The sequence below is a fragment of the Eublepharis macularius genome, chromosome 4, assembly GCF_028583425.1.
Source record: "Eublepharis macularius isolate TG4126 chromosome 4, MPM_Emac_v1.0, whole genome shotgun sequence".
In the NCBI taxonomy this organism is placed as follows: Eukaryota; Metazoa; Chordata; class Lepidosauria; order Squamata; family Eublepharidae; genus Eublepharis; species Eublepharis macularius.
Window position 1 is genome coordinate 114,641,386 of NC_072793.1, and position 26,834 is coordinate 114,668,219.

At 43.6% G+C, this 26,834-nt stretch overlaps 1 protein-coding gene across 3 annotated transcripts in view; it reads left to right on the forward strand.

Annotated features, from left to right (window-relative positions):
- Positions 1 to 26,834, forward strand: part of CACNA1D (calcium voltage-gated channel subunit alpha1 D) — a 365,621-nt gene that overhangs the window by 134,336 nt on the left and 204,451 nt on the right. For all 3 annotated transcript variants that reach the window (XM_054975338.1, XM_054975339.1, XM_054975340.1), the window contains exons 4-7: positions 1,681 to 1,823; positions 4,492 to 4,644; positions 7,338 to 7,534; positions 25,898 to 26,001. In XM_054975338.1, coding sequence (XP_054831313.1) covers positions 1,681 to 1,823; positions 4,492 to 4,644; positions 7,338 to 7,534; positions 25,898 to 26,001 — 597 coding nt within the window. The remainder of the gene's footprint in view (positions 1 to 1,680; positions 1,824 to 4,491; positions 4,645 to 7,337; positions 7,535 to 25,897; positions 26,002 to 26,834) is intronic.

Sequence of the window (26,834 nt, forward strand, 5' to 3'; positions counted from 1 at the left end):
GAATGGTAAAAATGTACTTTGAACCCAAATCAACCCGTGTGATTCTGCATGATATATATAATATAAAGACCTAGAACTAGAAACATAACGTTAAGTCTTGAATAATATGGCTTGAGCCATTTGTCTATGTAGAAAAAAATCATATTCTAAAAATTATTTTTTTTACAAAATTTATATCTCACCTTTCTGCTGTCATTAGGGCCACCAAGACAGCTACCATATTAAAAACATGCATAATAAAGACATGTCTTAAAAGCAAATAAAATTCAACACAAACACATCATGAACACAATTAAAACCAAGATAAAATACACACATAAAAACCACAATTAGAATATAGGGCAGGAAGGACAGGACAGGACAGAGAGAATGCTAAATGAATTTAAAAAAATGTTCACCCACTGGCAGAAGACAGCAACAGAAGGGGATAATTGAGTCTCTGGGAGAGAGTTGCAGAGTTTGGGTACCATAACTGAGAAGGTGCTAGAAAACTTCACAAGGATCTCACTTTGGCATCCATGCTACATGAAGCCACTGCTGATAATACAGAACTTTGTCCTTTTCAGTAGTCAAATGAGAAAGTTTTTTTTAAAAATGAATAGATGTTTGGAGGTGATAATAAGCTGGATGAGGGTAATACACTGAATATACTTAAATTCAGACAAGGATGATGGGTTATATTTTGTTGATGTTGCAGGTAATGGGGAATAAGGGTTCAAACTGATCTAGGTTGCAGTTTGAGAATAATAGATCCATGTCTAAAGATGAATGTACAGGTCTCATTGGTAGTGCATAGTACCTTTAACTAGCTTCTGGATCAAGAACTAAACAAAGGATTTTAATAACAACAACAACAACAACATTCACTTTACATACTGCCTTTCAGGACAACTTAATGCCCACTCAGAGTGGATTACAAAGTATGTCATTATTATCCCCACAGCAAAACACCCTATGAGGTGGGTGGGGCTGAGACACCTGATATTGTTATGGTTAAAGAACTGTGCCACACAAGAATATCCTTTTGTTTTCTTAAAAAATTAAATGATCTGTTTAACACTTTGCACCATGATCTTAAAAAACAGAAGGAATAAAAATTCTGTTATCAAAAGGTCTCCTTTTTCAAGAAATTAAGATATAACCTGATGTCAAAGGCGTATCTTTTAATGGGAGATTGAGTGAGTTTATATTTTAATCTTGTTTAGGAATTGTTGTTTGTATACAAGAAAACAATCCATTGTCATTTGAACAGATGACAAAACTATGTTTGATGGGAATATTTATTTGCTAGTTTATTTCTATGCTGCTTTTCCACCCCAAAGCAGCAAACATTTCAGATATTGATTCTTTTTAGAACATTCGAGCAATTAAATAAAATATAAAAACACACAACCCCACAAACAGGGAGAGGGGCTAATAAAAGTCAATATTAGAGGGAAACCCGAACCAAAAAACTGTTCACCCACTAGCTGGAGGCAATGATGGAGACAGATGATCTCCCCCGAGAGAGAGTCCTAAAGCTTTGGCACCATGACCAAGAAGGTATTTTCTTGGGTTGCCAGCCATGTAGCCTTAGATGGCAGTGGCACCTGACCACATTTCAGAAATGCCAATGGTATCAAAGTTTGTAATTTTTTATTAAACTACAAGTGATAATATCTCTTTTGTTTTGTTTGCCAGGTTGTTTAGTGTAATTTTGGAACAATTAACCAAAGAAGCAGAAGGGGGCACCCATTCAGGTGGTAAATCAGGTGGTTTTGATGTAAAAGCCCTAAGAGCCTTTCGTGTGTTGCGACCTCTCCGGCTTGTATCAGGAGTGCCCAGTAAGTAACTGTTTGTCAAATTATTTTGTGACTTTTACAGAAACATTTTTTAATCATTCAGGTTGGCTTTTCCTCCCATATAATAACCTTCTCCTTCTTCTAGAGATTTAAATGTGGTCACGTAACAGTCACCTTTGCTATCTGAGTATATAGATAAAGTGTATTTTGAGATGTCACCAGTTTTAATTTGAATGAAGAGATTTCTAAATGGTAAATGTGATTGTGAGGCGGGTCCGCTAAATAGGCAGAGGAATCTGTATGGCCAGGGTCTGTGACTTAAGGCTAAGTGAGATGGCACAATATGTATGTATGTATGTATGTATGTATGTATGTATGTATGTATGTATGTATGTATGTATGTATGTATGTATTTAAAATATTTATATCCTTCCTTATCTCCTTATTTTCAATGTGGCCAATAAATCAAAAGATTGCAAACTTGTAGTTGCCTTCAAAACTTGTGTCTTATGTTTAGCTACTTTCCATAATGTCTTTCAAAACTGATCTGATACCACTAGGAGTTAGATTCCTGTTCTTTGCTCTGACTCATTAACTGCCATTGCTGTAGTCTGTGGAACTACAGAACTATATATTGCAAGGACGTGGATATGTTCTATTAATAGCTGTGGAAGGAGATGGGAATTAAGCTTGCAGATGGTGTAGCATAGTGGTTAAGTGGTTGGGATGCTAGTCAGCATTCTGCTAGTTCAAATCCCATGAGCATAGTAGGTGGCCTTGGCTAAGCCACTTCTCTCAACCTCAGCTCCCCAGTTGTATTGTAGAGATAATAACAATACTGAATTTGTTCACTTCTCTGAGTGGGACACTAACCTGTCTAGAAGAGCAGTATATAAGCACCATTATTATTTTTCAGCATTAGCCATGTGTCTAGTTAGGACAAATTTGGGGAAATCTTTGTGGGACTTTCTGAGCTTCTACTTTGTTCATGCAAGAGAATGATTTGTTGTCAGGAAATTAAGCCAATGAAATAACCTCAAGTCAAACAATGGGTCATCTTGAGGTTCCCACTTTTCTTACAGTTCCTGGCATCCTTCATAATAGTGTAGTTGTTTTCAGACTTCCAACATTTAGGGAACCCCTTCATGTTGCTTATTAGATGCCACATCCTATTGATTGTGTTGATTTATATTATGTAAACTGTCTTGAGTCTCAGTGAGAAAGGCAGAATATAAATAAAGTAAATAAATACATGGATAAATGTGTGAAAGAATCTTATCAATATACCACAAACCAATAAAGATGCTAAGATCCATTGTTAGACCCTCAGTGCATGCATCATGATGCTTAAGCTTGTGGGGCAAGCTGTCATTGTGCATGAAATGATGTACTATGTATGTTCTTTTCCATTTCATTTTCATAGACTTAGTTTGTTTTCATTTTATTCTTTATCACTCCCGTTCATTTTCAGTATTATATTTGCAATAGGAAACACATTTTAAAAACACACTATATTGTTATGCTGTTGTATTATTGTACCATTGCACCACTGCCGAACTGTGTAAAATAAAGAGGGGAAAAATAAAAAGATAGGTTTGCATGTATAGTTAATAAAGTCATTCCTATGGCTGTATAATTAAAGAAGTTCTCCCAAGCCACTAAATCAGCAATGACTGTGAAATATTGTGGAACAGATGCATCAGAACAATGATCTGCTTGACTATGATGACATGCAAGTTTCTATGTCAATTACATAATCTCCTCCTTCCTAATTCTCCTTACCTCTGCCCTCTCCTTGGGTTCTCTAACCAGACTGCTATACATTAGTCATTTATATTTACTTTCAACTTTTCTTGTTCATTTGGAAATCAATACTCATTCATTCAGCTGTGTATTGTAGATGAAAATGGTGATTTCCAATACAAGAGCCACTGAATAACAGCCCCTAGGAAAACTGTGCAAACACTGCTGTTCTAGAGAATGAAAAACTGACTGCTAGAACGTGAAAGAACTGTTAAAGGAGCAAGTGGATTTGCGTATAATCCTTTCTGGTTTCATTCATCGCTGTTATTTGAGGGTGGTTTGGAGTGAGTGAAACCTCTCTCCTTCCCATCTCGTGTGTTTAACATTTGATCCAGAAGCAAGGTCATAATGCTGTGTTTATTAGACCATAATCTGTTACCATGGAAATGATGGTAATTGGTACAGATTTAGCAAAATTACTTCAATGGAGGATCAAGCAACTGTGGGAAATATGCCATGAGTGGGGAGAAAGCTTTTTGATCAAATGTAAAATTCACTACCAGCAGACAGGTACCTCTAATTTTGTATGAACACTTTTATCAAGCACTTTTGGCTTTTTAAATACAGTGGCCCAGTAATTACAAAACCAATAAAACCCACCAAAATAACCCTCCAAACCCAACCGAGCATCTTATTGTACTTATAGACATCTGTTCTTATTCTGCACATGAACTTTCTATATAGCAAGACTGAGAGGTATGCAAATTCCTATGCTAGGTTCTTTTGTGTGATAGTTACCATTTCTCCAAAACTATCACATTTTATTATCACATAAAACCTGGTGAATACTTGTTAGATATATGAAACAGAATACAAAGCCTATTTATACTAGTGTATTAACCACTTTTAATTATGTGTGTCTGCAAAACAATATCACCATCTTCATTCATTCTTTTGCGTTTTACAGGTTTACAGGTTGTCCTGAACTCCATTATAAAAGCCATGGTTCCCTTGCTCCATATTGCCCTTTTGGTATTATTCGTAATCATAATCTATGCTATTATAGGATTGGAACTTTTTATTGGAAAAATGCACAAATCATGTTTCTTTGAAGATGCAGGTGAGAAAAGAAATTGTTGCTCATAAAGCAGGAACCAGATTGTTCCATCTTAAATAGAGGGCTGTAAAATATAAACTTAAATTGAGGGTTGTAAAGTATAAATCTTGGTTTTAATGTTTTCATCTGTATTAAAAATTCAGAATTAGAGCAAATAGGGCGGTTTATATACAATACATTACACAGAAGAACAGAAACCTCAACCTTCGTGGTTTGCTGAGTTGGATTCCTGAATGTCATGTTAAGAGCCATTAGCTCCAGGATTCTCTACTGTCTATCATAGATTATCCTGCTATTTTTCCAAGAAGCTCTCCCGACAACAGTCTTGAGAGGCAGGTTTGGCTGAGAGTGATAGTGCAATCCTAAGCAGCTCACACACTTCTAAGTTGGTTACAAAGGTATAACTCTGCTTAAAACTGCACTGTGAGTGGTCTAGCATCACTTTGTGAGCTTCATGACAGATGAATTGAATCTGAGTCTCCTGTCTCACACATCATAGCACAGTACACTAGCTCTCTGTTTCATTTCATGTGTCATGACAGAATCTGGAAAAGTAGAAGTGTGTGTTGTTTTAATTTCTGCTTTTCCTGATTAATTTTAATGTATGAATCTACCTTTAGTATCAGCCTCAGATCTTAGAAATGCCAGGAAGTTACCTCTTATTAGGCTGTTCCCATTTTAAAACCATTGACAACTGAACTCTAAATCTGTAGTTAGCCAGTGTAGAGGTAATCCTATCATAAGATTGTGACTGCTTCCTATGGCCAAAAGTATGTCACAGTCTTAGTAGAGACACTGAAAATCTGAAAACTCTGGATATTAGAAACATGGGTGGAGCTGATCTAGATTGCAGCATTATTGCAGATGGGGAGGAGAGTGGGATGTAGAGTTTGAAATCTAGTCCTCTGTAGTCTAGGAACTGAGTGTTAGGTAGTAAACCATTTTAATCAACTTCAGAAAACCCAACCCAATCAAAATTAGTTCACAGAACAGATTTTAATCTATTTTCCTACATTCAGAGAAGTATAGAAAATACATATTTTTTAAAATTTGTGATGCTGTTTTAAGATGGTTTGATTCCAGGTCTGAGGTTTGGATAGTGCAGGTTTAAAAGAAGACTGAGGGTATCTGCAGATCCTCTTCAGTATATGTACTTTACTACAGAAAATGGCAAAGGAAGTGACATGGTCTTTATCAGACCACTTGTTTCCACTTTCCTTTGGGTTTCCTCATGAAAGGGGCACAAAGCTTCTCACAGATTTCAGTGGAGTCTGTTTTATCATTCGAGTCAGACCACTGTACAATCTCATCTCAAATTATCTCTGCATTTTCTAGGCAGTTCCTCACACATATCAAGATATGTCTAAATATAAGGTTGCACAATAATTCAACATTGATCCAAGCCAATTATTAGAGCAAAAGGAAGCATGGTGGCATGGAAAATGCAAGATGAAAGGATGGTGCTGTTTCTGCACGTTGAACTCTGCTCCACACATTTGATCTGACTCTGAATGACACTAATAGTACAATCCTAAACATAGTTACTCCAGTCTAAGCCCATTGAAACCAGTTGGTGAAAATTTCTTTTTCTCCAGTAACCACAACCATCGAAATTGCTGTGTCCATGGACCCATACATAGCAAGCTTGCATACGCCCCACTATGTATGTGGCTGGTAAAAGGCTGTGGCTGCTTATATGTAGGGCTGTGCACAGGCGGGGAGATTCAGTATTCCCGCTTCGGGTTTACCTGAAGCAGGAAACCGATCCGGAATATCCCCAAATCCGAAGCAGCAAGCCGCTTCGGATTCGGGTTCTGGAAATCGCTTCGGTATGCTCCGTGAAGATTTGAAACATACTGAAGCGAGGGGGGAACTCCCCACCACGACCCACCACCTCTCTGGGGCAACCCCTCCACCCCACCCCCCTGGGGAGAGCCCTCCACCCCCACCCAACCCTGTGGAGACCCCTCCAACCCCCAGCCACTTAACTGGTGGCGGGAGTGTTATCAACTGGGTGGCGGGTCGCTGCCGCCGCCACTGTGGCAGTGGCATCGCCTGCAGCACAAGGCTGCGCGGCCTGGAGCCAGCCGGCTCCTCTACCGCTGCACCGCCACCCGAGCCTGCAGGGTGGTGGGGAAGGCCAGAGCCGCCGCCTCCGGCCCTTCCTGCTGCTCAAATGGCCGCGCCGCACCAGTGCCGCGGTGGCCATTTGAGGGGCAGGAAGGGCGTTCTCTGCCTCCCACCCTGCCTGCCCCTCAAATGGCCCCGCAGGCTCGAGCAGCAGCGCAGTGGCGGTGGCGGCGGCATGGTGGCAGAGGAGCTGGGCCTGAGCCACCGCAAGGTAGGTGGGGGGAGGTGGGGGGGTTGATGTTTAAAGGGCCCTGTCGCTGCTTGCAAGCAGCGGTGGGGCCCTTTAAATAAGCCCTGAAGCTTTCAAAAGCATTTCCAAAAGCTTCGGAATGTTTTGCTTCGGTATTCCGAAGCTTTCTGGATCGGGTCCGCTTTGGGTTTTTTTACCCGAAGCTGATCCCAAAGCGCACAGCCCTACTTATGTGCCCTGTGACTTCAGTGTTTTCCAGACAAAGGTTAGTTTGTTTCAACATGTATTATCTTTCTGGGTTATTATTGTTGAAATTTCTTTTTCCAAGCAAGTTGTTGAGGATTTCTCATTTCTGTGTTTTTGAACTTTTTTTTAGATATATTAGCTGAAGATGATCCTGCACCTTGTGCATTCTCAGGAACTGGACGTCAGTGTAGCATGAATGGCACTGAATGTAAAAGTGGCTGGGTTGGACCCAACGGAGGCATAACCAACTTTGACAATTTTGCCTTTGCAATGTTAACTGTGTTCCAGTGTATAACCATGGAAGGTTGGACGGATGTGCTATATTGGGTAAGGAGGTGGTGATACATACTCTTTGTTTGGAAACAAGTTTTACCTGTAAAAGAAAACAACTGTACCTTGAAGGATTCTGCCAATAAGAAATCTTTAAGAGCTAACCAAGTGAAGGAACACAGATATCATCCATTTGGAGAATGTTACTAAATTCCTTGTGTTAATATGTCACCATACTTCTATTATAAAACATGCTGCTTGAGTAAATTGAATCCTGTTCTATTCTTTCAAATAGCAAGCTAGATACAAATCTCTTGTTCATAAAGACATTAGAAAAGGTCTAATTTTACATCTTTTGCAATTAGGTATCAGCTTGGGTTCTTTGGAGACTGCAGATTATTTGGCAAACATGCTTTATACCACAAGGGGGTGATTAAGATTCCCATTTTAATTTTCTTACAAGAGGACAATGAATCATCTCCCTAAAGTTAACAATGAAAACATCACTACTGTTGATGCAGTGCCCAGCGCGATAATGATTTTAGCTTGTTACAAGAGTGCTAATGGTGTTAATTTAAGTTATACCTACAGACTTTTATACAGGGTGATATATGTAACTTCACATGCATGTTCATACTAGGCGTATCAAGACTAATAATTAAAGTGTATGTAATCCTAAACCTGTTAATCTGGAAGTGCCATTTAATCACTGGGACTTGCTTCTAAATAAAACTTTAGGACATATTACATTAGAATTACTTAATGCCTTGAAGAGCTGGTTCAGGTAGCAAATAAGTGTTTGCCACTATGAAAACATGCTTTGAGATTCTTGTCCTCAGTGCTCTGTCTTCCCTCTCCATTTGGATGTGACAAACAAACAAATAATTTCTACTTTTGTGACAAATCATACTTTGCCATGTCCAAACCATCAAGCTATGATGTATGCTTTCCCAGGATTCCAAACTGTGGTTTAATTGTGTAGGTAGGGGGAGGAAGGAGTGTGACAACAGTATACTAGCCCAAGGATCCCTAGCCCTTTTAATTTACAGTACAATTTTAAGCATCTATATTATGAGGTAAAGTCCATTGAGTTCAGCATGACTTAATTTCTTGTAGGTGTATTTAGGATTGCAACCATAGTTACATAGATTATACTTTGCAGTTATATCTGACCCAAGCCAGAGAGTTTTGAACCTCAATACCCAATCAAAGTTATGGAAAATAGTGGGATATATTGTCGAAGGCTTTCGCAGCTGGAGAACGATGGTTGTTGTGGGTTTTCCGGGCTGTATTGCCGTGGTCTTGGCATTGTAGTTCCTGACGTTTCGCCAGCAGCTGTGGCTGGCATCTTCAGAGGTATAGCACCAAAAGACAGAGATCTCTCAGTGTCACAGTGTGGAAAAGATGTAGGTCATTTGTATCTACTCAGGAGGGGTGGGGTTGAGCTGAGTCAACCTGTAAGAGTTTCCCAGGGTGTGGAATGCTAATGGAGGGAGGCTTCACTGTATCCTGAGGAGGTTCTTTTGCATATGGATTGGTACTTGATGTGCTAATCTTCTCTGCAGGGCTATTGTCGGGTATAGAGTGTCAACTCTTACAGGATGACTCAGCTCAACCCCACCCCTCCTGAGTAGATATAAATGACCTGCCAACATCTTTTCCACACTGTGACACTGAGAGATCTCTGTCTTTTGGTGCTACACCTCTGAAGATGCCAGCCACAGCTGCTGGCGAAACGTCAGGAACTACAATGCCAAGACCACGGCAATACAGCCCGGAAAAAGCACAACAACCAATAGTGGGATAGTTGGACAAAAATGTATATTAGTTTTTATATTATCCAACCACGTAAAAGGAAATCTAAAGCAAAGTTTTATACAAAATATTAAATCTGGGACTGGTGGTAAATTATTTTATTCCTTTATAAAACATATTAAACCCAAAATCAAAGTTCTTTGTGTAGTTCATGCTGTTATAAACAGTTACTACGATATGTCATGATAAAATGGTAGACATGAAATGAACTACCTCAGTTAAGTAAATAATTGTTTTTACTTTTTCCTAATAAAAACATATTTATCAGCATGATATTAAATATTTGGATAAGCTACTTTATCCTCATATGCAGAACTGCTTTTAAAAATGGAGCTTTATATTGTGTATCGATTCAGCTATAACTGTGATTAGCAAGTGCTTTTACAAGCAATAGCTACTGTGATACACGGAGAATTGCTTCTGTAACCAAAGGCAATCACCTACTGAAGGTGACAGAAGAACCGCACTAATGCTAAGTGTTTATACAATCAACAGGGATTTAATTAGTAATGCCTTTATTCCCTCAGTAGCATTATCTCCTAAAGTAGTTCTGCCTCCCATGGAAACAGAAAATAACTATTCTATGAGTGCATCTATACATGCGGTAACAAAAACAATTGACACCAATGCTTTTAGTAATGCTGCATTTTAATTTCTGTAATGTCCATGATGACAGGTAGGCTGTGTTTGGTTTAGAAGGAGGCTTCTTATGTTGTTATACACTCCTTATTTTCCCAGTGGTGATGAGAACTTCCAGGGGCAGTGTTACTTCAGTGGTTTCTCACTTTGTAGGATAGAACACTGAAGATATATGGCATCTCGGTAACATTTTCTTTATTAGAATTAGAGCACAGGTGGAAACGAAGTACCACTCTTACAAGGCAAGATGTTAACTTCCCTCTTCAGACTCCCAGAGAGACCCAGACCCAGTATCCAAAAAGTATTTCCCGTTCAGGTTTTTTTTTTGGTCTATTCTGTCTCTTCCAAACTCTGCCTACTGTATTTCCATATAAGCTAATACAGCTGGGAATGTCTACTTTCTCCCAAGTTTTCAGTCATGGTTAAGGCCGCAGTCCTATGGACATTTTCCTGGGAGTAAGCCCAATTGAATAAAATGGGACTTATAGCCAAACTAGACATGACTGCCATGAGGCCACCACCATTTAAAAGTCATTTTAAATGCGCACTGTGGTAGATAAAAGTACTTTAGTTTCCCCCATATACCTTGTGGTGGAACGGGTGCTGGCTCTCAGTCCGGGCAACTGAGCCCCTGTCAATGGCCTGCTAGCCCCGATATCCTTCTCCCACCGTCCCTGGTGGGCGTGGCTCACACTCTCCGTCGCTGCCACCACTCACTGATTTGTACACCGTCTGACTGAGGGGCAGTGAAACCCCTCTGGTTGAATTTCCTTACTGGGAAATGAATTACCCAATCTTTGGTTGGGCCCTGGAGAATTGGCAACCCACTAAGGTCTAGATGTATCCGTTTCTCCTGGGCTCCCTCCCTTCTTGTAGTGTACCAAGTGGGGGAGGTTATGTAGTCAGAGCACCACAAGGTTCTTTATATTCAGAGAGTGTAATTTAATAACTATATACAGAGCACTATATACAAAGCAGGTAATGGCGCAACACATAAGGGTAGACCCCCCTTTTCAGAACCCCTAGGGCAGAAAATTAAATTGAAGAGAACCGCCATCTGCTTTCCCTACCACACTGTTCCCTACTCTACCTTAAGGGGTGGTGGTCTCAGGGAAAGTTCCCCCTTTCTTTCCTTTCTGCTGCCTCCCAGGCCCTCCACATTTAGGGCCTAGGCACCCGGGTTTCACCCAGCAGCAAGAGCCTCTCCTTCTTCAACCAAGAAGGCAACTGACTTTCCCTCAGGATCGGCTGGGTATTTCTATTCAGGCTCCACCCCTTATTTTTCCTGCACTTACTTGGCCCGGGGCAGCTGGGAGTTGTAGTCCAGGAAGAAGGGCATCCCACACCAAGACTCCTGCAGGCCCCTCCCTGGCCCCACAGCCCATCAAACCTCATGGGGAACATTCCCTTTTTCTTAAGACAGATCAACTGCAACCCGCACTCATCTCACCCTTGGTAACCATTTCGTTACATACCTTATCAAATGTTGAACCTGCCAGCCTTTGACATGTTGTTTAGGCACTTAGAGGGGACAAGAGTGCAGTGTTGTAGGCCTGATCAGGATTGGATCCTCATTAAATTTTTAAATGACTTTAAAATGGTGGTGGCATTCTCATGGCAGCCACAAGGATACTGTTGCATCTAGTTTCATCCTTACTTCCAAATTGGCCTACTTCGGATTGCTCTCTAAAGCTATCAGGAGACTATTTTCAAACACATTTACCTAACACTTATTTTTGATCAAATTTTATTTTATTTTATCAATGAGCTTAGCTTTCACCTCTACAGGCATTAAGGAATATCAGCATTATTTTGACTCCCGCTGGATTTCAGCTTAGGCAAAACCATTCAGAGTAAGTAGACAGTAATTTCACAATAGGATAGGAAATGTTGGAAGGGTTAAAATGCATCTCTGTCTTGTGAGTTTAGAGATACATTGCTCTCCCTCCTCTTTATAGAATCATAGGGTTGGAAGGAACCTCTAGGGTCATCTACACCAACCTCCTGGACAATGCAGGAAAGTCAGAACAGTCTCCCCTCCCCACAACCCCAGTGACTCCTGCTCCATGCCCAGAAGATGGCAAAACACTGTCAGGATCCTTAGCCAAAATGGCCTGTGGAAAATTGCTACCTTACCCCAAGATGGCAATCAACCTTACCCTGGGCATGTAAGAAGAGGCCACGAGAACTAAACATAGATGTAACCGTTCCTGCCCTCCCTCTCATGATCTGCCTAGGTTCACAGAATCAGCATTGCTGTCAGATGGCCATCTAGCCTCTGCTTAAAAACCTCCAAAGAAGGAGAGCCCACCACCTCCCGAGGAAGCCTGTTCCACTGAGGGACCACTCTGTCAGGAAGTTTTTCCTAATGTTTAGCCGAAAACTCTTGATTTATTTTCAACCTGTTAGTTCTGATTCGACCTTCTGGGGCAGTGGAAAACAACTCCACACCATCCTCTATATGACAGCCCTTCGAGTACTTGAAGATGGTTATCATATCACCTCTCAGTTGTCTCCTCTTCAAGCTAAACATACCATGCTCCATCAACCTTTTCTCATAGGACTTGGTCTCCAGACCCCTCACCATCTTCATTGCCCTCTTCTGGCCTCATTCTAGCTTGTCTATACTGTTCTGGAATTGTGGTGCCCAAAACTGAACACAATACTCTAGGTGAGGTCTAACCAGAGCAGAGTAGAGTGATACCATCATTTCGCATTATCTGGACACTATGCTTCTGTTAATACAGCCCAAAATCGCATTTGCCTTTTTAGCTACATCACACGGCTGACTGCTGTTCAGTGTATGGGCTTCTAAGACCCCTAGATCCTTTTCACACATACTACTGCCAAGACAAGTCTCCCCCATCCTATAATTATACCTTTGATTTTTCTTACCTAAATGCAGAACTTTGCATTTATTGCTTTTGAAATTCATTTTATTCGTTTTAGCCCAGTTTTCCAGTCTGTCAAGATCAACCTGTATCATGACTCTCTCCTGCATTTTCTACCCCTCCCAATTTACAGCCATCCCTGTTGATAGAAGCCAGGCCGCTCAGTATCAGGGATGTTGAATATGATTACTTTTACCCTTACTACCACATTGCCCCTAAGTAGTGCTTTACTTTTTGCCACAAGAGTGAATGGGCAGTTATTCATTCATATATGAGAAAGTAAAGAGGGTGAAAGCTAAACCTGTCTCCTGTCCTTGGGATCCAGAGTGAGTTGAGTTGAATGGTAGGTTTTGCCTGTTCTGTGGTAAACTATTTTATCTGTTCCTTAGAACTCAGTGGGAGCCACGCAGTATGGTTGTTTTACTCTCACAAACCAATATTTAACACAAAGATGTGTTGTGGGGGGGAGCATAACAGATGGAGAAGCCAGACTATAAATAAAATTAGAGTAATGGAAATATGAACAGATTTGAAATAAAGTAGTTAATTTAGTTGTTGTTCTGTTTACTTACTTCAGTAGATGAAATATGTGAGAACAATTTCAGGGATTTTTGCTACTTGTTTCTTGCTCTGATTCCCCCATAACCAGCACAACGTTCTAAACATATTATATGTATACAGGGCTTTTCCCCCAGACAGAATGCAGTGGAATGGAGTTCCAGCACCTCTTGAAAATACTCACATGTCCAGTGGCCCCGCCTCCCTGATCTCAAGACAGAGATCAGTTCCCCTCATTTCCTTCTTGAGAGTTCCACCACCTCTTTCCCCAGAAAAAACGCCCTGTATGTATATGCCATCTTACTCAAACTGGTGGGATAAATCTGTTGTCTACATTTCAAGATTTAAAATAAAATCAGTTAAGCAAAATTTATAAACTCAAGAGTTTTCAAGTAACATGTTGCTGGATGAAAAGTGCAACCCTGAGAACACTTTTCTTGGAGTAAGTCCCATTGAATAGGTTTTAGTAGGATTATGAGTAGATCTCCTTAGGATTGTCCTGGAAACTTCCTGTGGATTTAAATATACTTCTCAACTGATCCCACCTAATGGGGGGGTAAGGTTGCCAAATGCCTGGAGAAAAAATTGCTTTAATAGAGGGTTAATGTGATATTATTTACCAAGTGATAGTTTTTACTTTAGAGGAAATTTCCACAGATGATGCCTTTATTAAAGGGACAGGACATTTTTCTCCAGGTTTGTTGGCAACCTTAGAACAGTGTGAAGATGGCATTGTTAGTCAGCAAGAAATTAACATCTTCTGATTTTTAAGAATTCTGAATGATAGTAACAGGATAAATTAATGTTAAATTTAAAGTAGGGATAGCATGCAGTGTTTGTTAAAGTTAAACTGGAGAAATACAGTTCAAAGTTAAAGCGGAGAAATACTGTTTAATGTTAATGTGAGTACAGGAAAATTTTCAGAACCCAATCCACTAAAAAGTTATTCTGACTGAGTTACATGGAATGAATGGGAGCAGGGCAAACACACTTTAGTGGAGCTGTAGAACTTTATAATAGATTATGTTCTTTGTTAATTAAAAGAGACAGTCCTAGATAGTCACTCAACTGAAGTAATTAATAAGAAAGATTCAGCCTTTTCATTAGAAACTACAGAAGTGTATGAGAGAATCCATGATGAATTACAGTCACAATAACATTCACAGCATTCAGAGAAGCAGTGCTATCAGAGGAAAAATATAAATATTGAAAAGTCTGTGGCTTAGAAGAGGTGTGATGATTAAATGTCAGAGTTTTGAGTGAACAGTGTATCATTCTGAGCTCACTTGGGGAGAAATAATTTTAAACTGCTTTACAAGGAGATAGCTATTCCACAGAACTGAAAAGTAATTTATTCTGACATGATGCTGTGTACCTTACTTTTATAAGACTCCTAATAGTGTCAGAGAAGAATAAAACCACTCTTGTCAGAAACCACATCTTCCCAGTTTAGTATAGTGGTTAAGCCAGGTTTGATTCCCCACTCATCCTCTTGAAACCAGCTGAGTGATCTTGTGTCACTCACAGCTCTCTCTGAGCTCTCTCAGGCCCGCCTACCTCACAGGGTGTCTATTGTGGGGAGAGGAAAAGAAGGTGATTGTAAGCTGCTCTGAGACTCCTTCAGGTAGTGAAGGGTGGAGTATAAAACCAACTCCTATTCCTTTTTCTTCTTCTTCCTCCTCCCACCAATGTGCATTGTTTCATAAACCCATAAGTTGAGGTTGGTATCAGGTCATGTGTTTTTCCACCATATGACTGTATTAATTGGGTTAATTTGAAAAGTTTCAGGGGTCAGTGCATTTTGGAAGCTCTCAAAAATCTGGCTTATCAAAAGTTTAATGGTTTCAGAACCTATTGCAGATGACCCAATTGCATTAATTTCCATTATACTGTGATTTATTGATGGGTACGTTATCTTCTAAGATTCTGAGACCGTATCTCTTAACTTAATCCTTAGTAGATGTACTATTGTTGCTGTGTTTTAGATTTCTTGGGTTGGATTTTGCATTTCATTAGTGGGTAGCATGATGCAGGTCATCCCAACCTCCCAACCCCCAACAGCCATTTCCAACCCAGAAAAAGTTTATTCCCAGGTCATAGGACCTATGGAGAGTAATAGTTACATGGGTTTGGAGTAGGGTTGCTAGGCCTGGCCTCAGCATGGCAGACAGCAGGAGACCAGAGAGAAGGGGACATGGGGCAGCCTGTGATTCAGCCTCTTCCTCCTTTCTTTTCAATCCACCCCGCCTTTTCTTAAGCCTGGGGGAGGAGCTGCCTAATCAAGGACAACCACCAGGTGCACTTAATTAGCCACTTATCCACTGTTCTAGACAAAGGGACATCACATGTCTCAAGGAAGTAAACTCTTACGGTTTTACCGTAAATTTTCTGGCAATTCCTAGAGAGGCACGATGTCCCTTCCAGTTTCCCCCCAGAAGTGATATCGGCCATTTAAAAGTATTTTTCTCCTGCTGGTGCTCAGACTGGCAGGAAATAAGAAACGAGGGAGGGGGATTCCCCAACAAGGGACTGGCAATCTTATTTGGGAGGCTGCGGTGGGGAGATTGGAGGGGGTCAAACTGCTGTAACTATTCTTCATGACAAAATGCAACCTGATATTTCAATTATAATGTCAGGGAAGGAATATTTTCTGTTTCTAGTAGTGCTTTGACCAAGGCCTATGTCTCATGCTGAGAACATTTGATACAGTTCAGTTTTCCAGTGGAATGCCTGTTGGCACCATGGTGCCCACCATGTACTTCCTCTGGCACCTGTCAAGCTTTTCAGAAAGTGAGTGGGGTCATTGTGAGGCAGAGCTTGTTATTGGCTAATGTCATTCAAATGAGTTTTCCACAGTCACTGAAGGATCAGGACTGGTAAGCACCTGAACTTTCTTTGGTAGGTATGTGGTTTGATTCCCCTTCAGGCTTTTCTTCTCTTCATTTCCCCTTTCCTTTCTCCCTTACTTTTTATGCTCTGTTTTCTTTCTGTCTTTCCCTACCTCCTGGGTTTCCTTGATTTCTTTTTATTCCGCAGACTGTCTCCTTACTTGGGCTTTCCTTTCTTTCTTTTTATTCCCCTTTATTTTGCTCCCTTTCCCTCCCCTTGGGTTTTCATTACCCTTTTTCTCTCTCCTTCCCCCTCTCCTGTACTTCATTTCTCTTTTTATTCTCCTTCTGCTCTTCTTTTCTAAAGCAACGAGGGCTTTGACTCCTGCACAGCCAATTTAGCGTGGCACTCACACCCTCTCTCAAAATTCCAAAGGTCCGCATAGGCTCAAAAACGTTGGGGATCCCAGATGTAGTTTAATTGTTAGTTAGCTAATTATAATAAGTTGTAGGCCTCTTGAAGTTCATTACTGGGCTGTGCAACTATGTCTTGTTGCCTTTTTGGCTTCCTTAAAAACAAATTAACATTTAATTACATAAGGATTTTTGCAAATGCTTTAGGGATGGAATCTTAAAATAATATAAATAACAATAGGAATAGCAGATGTTACCACAGTATTAGGTTAGTATTGTTACTTAGAAGTATAATCAGTGATTTCTGCAGGGGATATAACATCTAGCTGGTTGCAAGATATTTCATTAATGCCAGTCTGCTAGAGTGTGATGACTCAGTTGCTTTGCCCATTTAATAATGGCCTTTGCCTTTACTCCACAAAACTACCATTTTGCTGCAGAACTGTGGTCTTCCAGCTTTCCTATGAAGTGTGAACAAGGATGGAGTTAGATAGAAACTTGGAGCTGTCACTTTTCTGTTTCTTCCTGACAACGTGTAGCAAAGAACAGTGTATGACTTGATATCACTATGTCCACCTCACCTTATTGGCTATTACAGCTAAGATAAGGAAATACATAATCTGATGACTTCACGAGAAGGGAGAAAAAGTCACAGAACATCTGTAACATCTACTTCATCTTCGTTCTTCTGTGCCTCCACACATGGGACTGCGCAGGCGCAGGCCAGCCGCCGGAGAATTTTCTAGAGCTTCCATGGCTCCGAAGGGGCCGTTTGTCGCGCGCCTCAGCGACCGTCTTCCCGCCCAAACGGTCACGTGCTCCTCCAGCAACCAACGGCCCCTTCCCTCAGTTCTCTTCTTGCCGCCGCTTGGAGAGAACGTGAGCTTCGTTGCTCTGTGCTTTTGTGCTTCGTGCCTTTCTCTAACTGATTGCTTGGCTTTTGACTTCGGACTTCGTGACCTCGACTATTCTTCGGATCTCGCTTTGGACTTTGACGTGGACTTGGTAATTTGACTCGGACTGTTTTTTGACCCTTCTTTCGCGTGCCCCTGAAGATGGCCTCAACGGCTCTCTTCAAGCATTGTCTCCAATGCCACACCAAGATGGCCAAAACCGATGGCCATGAGCTGTGCCTCTTTTGTTTGGGGGAGACCCACAACGTGTCGGCCTGCAAGATCTGCCAGGGCTTCACCAACAAGGCCCGGCAGGATCGGAGGGCCCGACTGAATTCGTCACTGTGGCAGTCGGTCATGTCCGAGGGGACCCCGTTACCTAAGGCCGGCCCTAGCCCCTCTGCCGAAAGGCGCTCAAGAGCTGGCTCTGTGGCCTCCACGAGGTCGGGGTCGAAACCGCGTCCCCCAAGTGCCTCGGCGTCGAGAGCGGCCTCCCCAGCGCAGGGTCCGGCGCGGCCGCCCCGCAGCGCGTCATCCACCAGGTCGGATCCGAGACCGACGTTGGAACCGAGGATCCTGGTGCCGAGTCCCCGGTCGGAACCGACGACCGGTTCGATCCCTATAAAATCTAAGAGGTCGAAACCGAGGTCCCCTTCGAAGGCGAGGAGCGCGTCGGTTCCGAGGTCTTCTTCGGAACCGGCAAAAAAGAAGAAGAAGACCAAACATCATCGGTCGCCGCATCCCGCTCCCCAGGAGGAGGTCATCGTGCTTCCTCATACGCCTTCCCCTCATCTGGGTTCCCGCGAACCAGAGGAAATCGCCGTGCCGGTGCCGGATCCGATGGCCTTCGAAACGGTGCCCGCAGAGTTTTCGTCGGGGCCGGAGCCGAGCCCGCGCCGTCGGAGCCGACCATCTCCTGCCCTTCGGTCGCCGAGGTTGGAACCGAGCCCGTCTCCTCATCGGGGCCGTCCATCTCCTGCCCGTCCATCTCCGCCTGCTGTCGGTCGTGAGCGACGCCGGTCCGGGGACAGCATTCGATCTGCCTGATCCACTGCATCCCGGCATCGTCAAGCCTCCTACCTTCCCTCGCCATACTGTTGCCAGTGGGAAGGGGCACCTGCTGGGTTCACCGAGTCAGAACCGGGGCCGTCGACGTCGAGGCGAACGTGGTTTCCCCCTCCAGTCCAGGGTGAGGACTCCCAGCACGGTTCCGAGGAAGGAGAAGTGGAGAGCCTGGCCGAGTACCAGTCGGAATCCTGGTCTGAACCATCGCCGGCTGATGATCTGGTGCCATCTACGGGCTCCCCGTACGAGGACCTCCGCATCTACGCCGACCAGATGGCGAGGATGGCCCAGGCCCTCGAGATGGACATCTCCTCGGCGACCCCACAGACCAAAGACAAGCTGCTCAAGCGGATATACGGTGACAACCCGGTGTCCATTGGCTTCCCCATGCTCGAGGGTATTGAGGAGATCGTGGAGAAGGTGTGGAAGGTGCCCTGTGACCAGCCTCCAACATCTAAGAGGATCGAGCAGCTTTATAAGATCAAGCAGGGCACCTGGCCGGCGTTGGTGAAGCACCCTCCACCTTCCTCCTTGGTCACGGAGGAATTCAACCCCCGACGGTCGGGTCACTCCTCGGTGCCTGCGGATAAAGAGGGCAGAAAGCTTGATGCCATGGGCAGGCGCCAGTACATCGTCGCTTCGCTGGGTCTGAGGATTGCCAACTACCAGACCATCATGGCAGGGTACCAGCTGTACCTCTGGGAGAAGTTGGCGTCCTATACCCGGGACCTCCCACCCGAGCAGAAGGCTGTGGTGTCCCTGCTGCAAACAGAGTCTGTCCGGCTGTCTAAGCAGCAAATGAATGCTGGGAGCCACGCTGCCGACACTGCTGCTCGGGGGATGGCTTCGGCGGTGGTCCTCAGGCGCCATTCCTGGCTGCGATCGACCGCCCTGTCCCAGGAGGTGCGTTCCAGGGTGGAGAGCATGCCCTTTGAAGGGGACTCACTGTTCTCCAAGTCCACCGACGAGACCCTGAAAAAGAAAAAAGAGGACAGGCAGACGGCACGGTCCTTGGGTCTGGCTCCTGCGGACAAGCCCTCCTCCAGGCCACGGTACGCTCCCCGGTCCGGCCCTTACCACTACCAGGGCAGATACCAACAGCAGCGGCCGGGCTACCAACAGTATCCTGCCTACCAGCAGCGGCCTTACCCTCCCGCACAACAGCAAAGGAGGCGTCGGCCCTTCAAGCCTCGTCCGGCACAACAACCGCCCCAGCAGAGAGATCAGCAGGGCGCCGGGAGGCAGTACTGACGGGTCGCGCCAGCCGTATCCCCGAACTTTTCGGACAGACTGAGTCCACTCCTCTCTGAGTGGGAGTCAATAACATCTGACTCATGGGTCTTAACGATTGTTGAACTGGGATACGGGCTGGAGTTCGTTGAGCTGCCTAGATGCAGTTCACCCCTGGCTGCTGTCAATAACACTATGGCCGAGCTGGATGCGGAGATCGTGTCGCTCTTGGCCAAGGGTGCTGTGGAAGAATTGCCCTATGAGGACTCTGTAAGGGGGTTCTTCTCTAGGTTCTTCCTGGTCCCCAAGAAGGATGGGGGCCTACGTCCCATTTTAGATCTGAGGGGCCTTAATGCCTTCCTCAAGGTGACCAAGTTCAGGATGGTTACGTTGGCGGCTGTCATCGCCTTACTGAAGCAAGGGGATTGGTTTGCGGTCCTGGACTTAAAGGACGCATATTTTCACGTGGGGATACGGGAGGAGCACAGGAAGTACCTGAGCTTCGTTTACCGGCAAAGGGTTTTCCGGTATAAGGTGCTCCCTTTTGGCCTGTCCACTGCCCCACGAGTGTTCACGAAATGTGTGGCCCCTGTGGTTTCCTTCCTGCGGGAAGAAGGCTGTACCATCTTTCCGTACCTCGATGACTGGCTCATCGTGGCTGAATCGGAGTCTAGGCTGGTGCAAGACATTGGCTTGGTACTTAGCACTTGCCAACGCCTGGGGCTCCTGGTGAACTTTGAGAAATCCAAACTGGTGCCCAACTGCAAGGTGTCCTACATTGGTGCACTGTTAGACTCTGTGGAGGGTAAGGCTCTGCTCCCCTTGGAGAGGGCTCGGTCCCTAAGGGGTCTAGTGTCCATGTTAAAAGGAACCGATTCCAGTCTGTGCGCACTATCCAGTGCTTACTAGGGCATATGGCAGCGGCCACCTCTGTGGTGCCCTTTGCTAGGCTGCGTATGCGCCCGCTCCAGAACTGGTTTGTGCGGAGGTACGATGCTCTGCTGCACCCTCCGTCCCTCAAATTCTCTATCCCGAGGGTCATCCTCTCCTCCTTGGACTGGTGGCTGTCTGATGACAACTTGTTTAAAGGGACCCCCTTTGGGTATCAGCACCATGACGTCACGGTTACCACTGATGCCTCTCTGTTGGGATGGGGGGCTTACTGTGGTGATGTGTCTGTGCAAGATGTCTGGTCTGAGAGGGAAAAGACCCTCCATATCAATGTGCTTGAACTAAGGGCCATTCGTTTCGCACTTGTGTCTCTTACAGCACTGCTGAGGAATCGTCAGGTCTTGGTGCAGACGGACAACACGACTGCCATGTACTACGTGAATCAGCAGGGGGGCACAGTGTCCATGGCCCTGTGCCGGGAAGCCACGCTCACTTGGCAGTGGGCTATCAGGAACGGCGTGTCGCTCCGTGCTATACACGTGGCTGGGTCAGACAATGCCCGGGCAGATGCCCTCAGCAGGGTCCCTTTGCTGGACCACGAGTGGGAACTGAACGTAGAGTGCGTTGGGCCGATCTTCCAGATGTGGGGTCATCCAGTGATAGACGTGTTCGCCACTGCGGCGACCACCAAGGCCCACACGTTCTGTTCCAGGGCAGGGAGCGACCCCCTCTCTATTGGGGATGCCTTCCAGTTTACGTGGACGCAGGGCTTGCACTACATGTTTCCTCCATTCCCCTTGATTCCCAGGGTCCTGTGCAAGATAGAGGACGACGGGACGGACTGCATCCTGGTGGCCCCCTTTTGGCCACGGCAGGTTTGGTTCCCGAAGCTCCTGCGGCTGTCCCAACGGACATATGTCAGTCTGCCCCCTCGGCAAGACCTTCTCCTGAACGGGAGTCTAGTCCACCACGATCCCAGGAAGCTGCACCTAACGGCTTGACGGATCGTTCCTCCCCTGTAGGCTTTACTGACGAGGTACAGAGGGTCCTCCTGAATGCTCGTCGGCCATCCACTAGGCGCGCTTATGCGGCCAAGTGGCGCAGGTTTGAACTTTGGGCACTTGCTAAAGGAGTGGTGCCTGACAGCAGTCCCTTGGGGGTTGTATTCGAGTATTTGTGCCACTTGCGTGGCCTGGGCTTGAAGGTTTCCTCCCTCAAGGTCCACCTGGCAGCGATATCAGCTGCTCACACCCGAGTTGAGGGTGCTACACTGTTTTCTCACCCACAATCCCGCCAGTTCCTTAAGGGCATGTACAATCTTTACCCACCTGTGCCGGCGCCAATGCCTCAGTGGTCACTGTCCCTGGTACTCTCCCGTCTCATGTTGCCTCCATTTGAACCTATGGCTACCTGCCCCTTGGATATGCTATCCTACAAGGTGGCATTCTTGGTGGCTGTGACATCGGCCAGAAGGGTCAGTGAGCTGTCTGCACTGCGGTCTGACCCTCCCTTTCTTGTGTTTCATCCCAACAAGGTGGTCCTGCGTCCCTGCCTCGGGTTTCTGCCCAAGGTGGTGTCCGCCTTCCACCTCTCGCAGGATATCTCACTGCCTGCATTCTTTCCTCAACCTTCCTCTAAGGGGGAAAAGGCCCTCCATTCCCTAGACTTGAAGAGGGCCCTAGCTTATTACCTGGATAGGACAAAGGGATTCCGCTCCAGTCCTCACCTGTTTGTATGTTTTGGGGCCAAGGACAAGGGTAACAGGGCTTCCTCACAAACCCTGTCTAGGTGGATTGTGGCGGCCATTAGCAGGGCCTATTCCCTGGCAGGGGTAGCTTGCCCGCTTCATGTTAGGGCCCACTCCACGCGGTCCCAAGCATCCTCTTCGGCACTCCTCAGGGGGGTGCCCCTCGTTAACATTTGTAAAGCAGCCACATGGTCCTCTGCAGACACCTTTGTCAGGCATTACGCCATTGATGTCAATGCGGAGCAGGATGTATCTGTGGCCAGGGCTGTCCTACACTCCCTTTTTTCCTGAGGGAGTCTTGGGAAGATTTTCTTGGCGTACCTGCTAGGTACCCTTGAGTGAAAAGAGTGTATATATGTGTATTTGGGTGTATATATGTGTAAATATTGAGTACTGATGTATCACTGCACAGTTTACATATATGTATATATGCATCTCTATTTGTTGTTGTTGTTCTTGTTTGTTCAATAAAATTGTGTTGGACTTCACCCCACCTTCCTTATTGTGTGAAGCTTGGTACACTCCCATGTGTGGAGGCACAGAAGAACGAAGATGAAAACAGGGTTAACATACCTGTAACTTATGTTCATCGAGTTCTTCTGTGCTGACACACAACCCTCCCTCCTACCCCGCTGTGAATTCCAATGCACAAAGATGTGGTGGCTGTAACTGAATCTGATGTGTTTTAAGGTGTTACGGCTAAGTGTGTTGGTCAAGCGGCGGCAATGGAGAACTGAGGGAAGGGGCCGTTGGTCGCTGGAGGAGCACGTGACCGTTTGGGCGGGAAGACGGTCGCTGAGGCGCACGACAAACGGCCCCTTCGGAGCCATGGAAGCTCTAGAAAATTCTCCGGCGGCTGGCCTGCACCTGCGCAGTCCCATGTGTGTCAGCACAGAAGAACTCGATGAACATAAGTTACAGGTATGTTAACCCTGTTTTCTGCCTTCAGAACCCTTAGCATTGGGCATAGTTGAGAAAGTTTGTGGTCTGGTTATTTTCTGAAGTCCAAAGAGCATAGAGAAGAAGTTAGAAGAAATCTGACAAGCTGTTGATAAACCGCTAGATTTGAAAGGTATTCCCCTTTAAGCCTACTTGATGTGCGAGCCTCTGAGATCCCAGAGCAGAGCCTTTGAAATCAGCAAGGTTTTGAGAAACTGGCTGCCATTCTTTAAAGAGAGAGAAGCTGACCAGCGGACTTTGAAGTCTGTGTTCCAAAGTTAGTTGACCTACTGAGCATACATCAAAGCCTGCTGGAACATCTCAGATTATTTCAGAAAGCCCTGCTTTCCCAGGCTGTTTTAGATGTTGATAAAAGTACTACTAACTTAAATGGCAATTAAATTTATGAATCACAAATATGAAAGATATTTCAATCCATGCAAGAAGTATACAAGGCACTAAGGTGCAGAAACTTAGTAACAAATACTGATATAATTCTCAGGGATGTTTAGAGGCAGTCAGAATCTTAGTTTATGTATAATTTACTGGGACAGGATAACAATTGCCTTCAAGGTCTATAGAATGATGAAAATAAGCTGTTAAAATTTAGTTCACAAAGAACAAGTTCTTTCAAAAGGCATAAAAGGAACAGAAGAAAAAACAAATAGAGGATGGAAGATGATTCTGTGAATGAAGGTTACATACTCCTAACAACAGAGATTGTAAATAGCAGGAATGGCAAATTCCTGCTGCATTCCTGTAATATCAGAATATTAATTCCTGTTCTCCATCAGTTTAGCCTATACATATGAAATTCTTTTTCCGAATTTCACTGTTTTACAAAGATGCCAAGGCAAACATACGTTTTCCAGTATGGTAACCCTAAAGATGGAATTGCAGTTGACCTGTGGATATCCAAAGAAGGCATAGAAGAATAGCTGCCATATATAATGGAAGACAAAAATAAATTTTAACACATCAGGAAATTCTGATAGCATGGAAAGGAGAAGCACATCAGTTCTGATGCCATGAGCACTTTCCAGCAGGTTTATAACCATCTCCCACAGTGAACTGCAAATAACAGCATGATTTATTTCAATTGGATTTTTCAAATTTAAATCCAATTTTTAATAACTTATTTTTTGAGGAAAAATCTATCTAAAGATAGTTTTCTATTTAAGATACATTATAGGCCAAAGGTTATCGTCATGAAATAAGGATTAGTTTTTAATTATGTAGCATGAGGCAGTATATTCATTCAATGTTTACATTTTTTAGTAAACAAATTCTATTAAACCATTCACAATGTTATGCTTTTCCAGAGGTTTCTGTAAGATTATTGGGCAGTTTTTCTATCTAGAAGATATTATCACAGATGCTTGGTTTTACAGTTCTCAAAACTATGAATTTGTATCTGCAGAGATCACGTGTCTTTCTTCCCAGCAAAAAGGTTATGAAATAAACATACACTATTGAGAAAAAGACCTTAATCCCATTGTTCCTTTGCAAATCTTTGAACACAGAACTAACCCCTTACCTCTTAAGTGCTAAGTTTCAAAAAATTCAATGAATAGAAGATTGTTGGGGGTAGAATAGATCTGCACAAGAAGCTACGTGTGAGGAGTCTTTATGTAGAAAAGAATGAGTCTTTATGTAGAAAACCATGATTTAAATCTAGTCTTACTGACTAGTGATTTAAATCGTGATTTAAATCGATTCGATTTAAATCACATCCACGCTGGAAAATACTAGGGGTTGCACAGCAGTTCATTGCTGAATTGCAACTGATAAGGAAGCTCAAGACACCTGGACTGAATCAAGACCTAGGCTTTCTGTCTCATTTCCAATGCTGATTTCACCATACCCACTACCCCTCTGCATACCCCACCCTATCTAGTCGCTCCTGCTATTGTCATTCACTGGCTATTGTCATTTGGCATCTGAAATCACTCCTCTCTCCAAGATAAAAGGACAGATGGACTCACATTCTAGCTGTATCTGAAGACATGAGCTGTTTCTGAAGACATTAGCTCATACCCTACCACAAATTTTGTTAGTCTTATAGGTGCTACTGGACTCTTGCTCTTTTCTACGTAAAGCATTGTTATTTTAAAAATCTGTTGTACTCTATCTTTCCTTCCTTGCCTTGCAAGATCCACATCAGGGGACATTAAAAAAGGCAAAAAAGTCTTGTTCTTGGTCAATCAGAAGGGTCTTTCCACATATTGTCATATCTCCAAAATTGAGTGTTCACTGTTCAGTATGTAAGAAAACAGAATTTGTAAAATTTCACATTCTAATCTTATGTTTTGCAATAATTCCAGAAGATGCATTCGAAGTAGGAATGGGGTGTGGCTCATATTTTAATCTTCTTTCTTCAACTATTTATGATCGTAATGAAAGGGAGTGTATCTTTTGCTTGTATGAGTAGCTCCTCTGCCTGACTGTAGTGTTCATTATTACATATGAACAAGTAAACTGGTTCTATAAGATCATCTTATTTCTTGCAGATGAATGATGCTATGGGATTTGAATTGCCATGGGTGTATTTTGTCAGTCTCGTCATCTTTGGGTCATTTTTCGTACTAAATCTTGTTCTTGGTGTATTGAGCGGGTAAGCATACACCTTTTTCGTCCTAGATGCAGAGTCCTGCATTCAATTGCCATGAACACATAGGTATACAGGAGAAAGAAGAACAATGTAAATTGAGAGAAAAAAATTAGAATGAAACACTGGAATTATTAGTTTTTTGGGTAGTACCTGTAGAGTCAACTACAGCTTCCTGTAACTAGGGCACATTTTCCGAAAAGTAATGGGCAGATTTTTTTTAAAAAAAGCAGTAAATTATGTTTCATTAATTAATGTGTTGAATACCAATACAAAAACAAATTCCAAATGTTTAAATATTGTCTTCTAACACCTGGCATAAGGTCCAGCAACTGATACTTGGATACCTATGTGACTTGTCAATTGCAAAAGGGATTCTGCTGTGTAGCAAATAGCTGAATCGTAACTTATTTCCTTACATTTTACAGGTAAATGATGCAATAGGATGTGAATGGCCATGGATCTATTTTGTTAGTCTTATCATTCTTGGCTCATTTTTCGTACTTAACCTGGTTCTTGGTGTACTTAGTGGGTAAGCAGTTAGATTAACCTTGTATATTCCTCTGCAGTGTGTAAAATGGCCTATGCATTTGCTCAAGCTTCACCATTATAGCTTTTCTGCATGTGCCTTGGATTGGTATGTTATTTTACCAATGTTTGCTCTTTTGAATGCCTGAACTTCTTGCTTGTATCTATCTGTTTATGATGTCTTATGTTAATGCCTGGTTACCCCCAGAGATTCACTAAATGAAGTGGTCATTTCCTCATTGGTGCAAATAACTTCCAGTAACTAGATAATGGCATTTTGCACTCAGTGATTGATGACACCTATGTAAGCA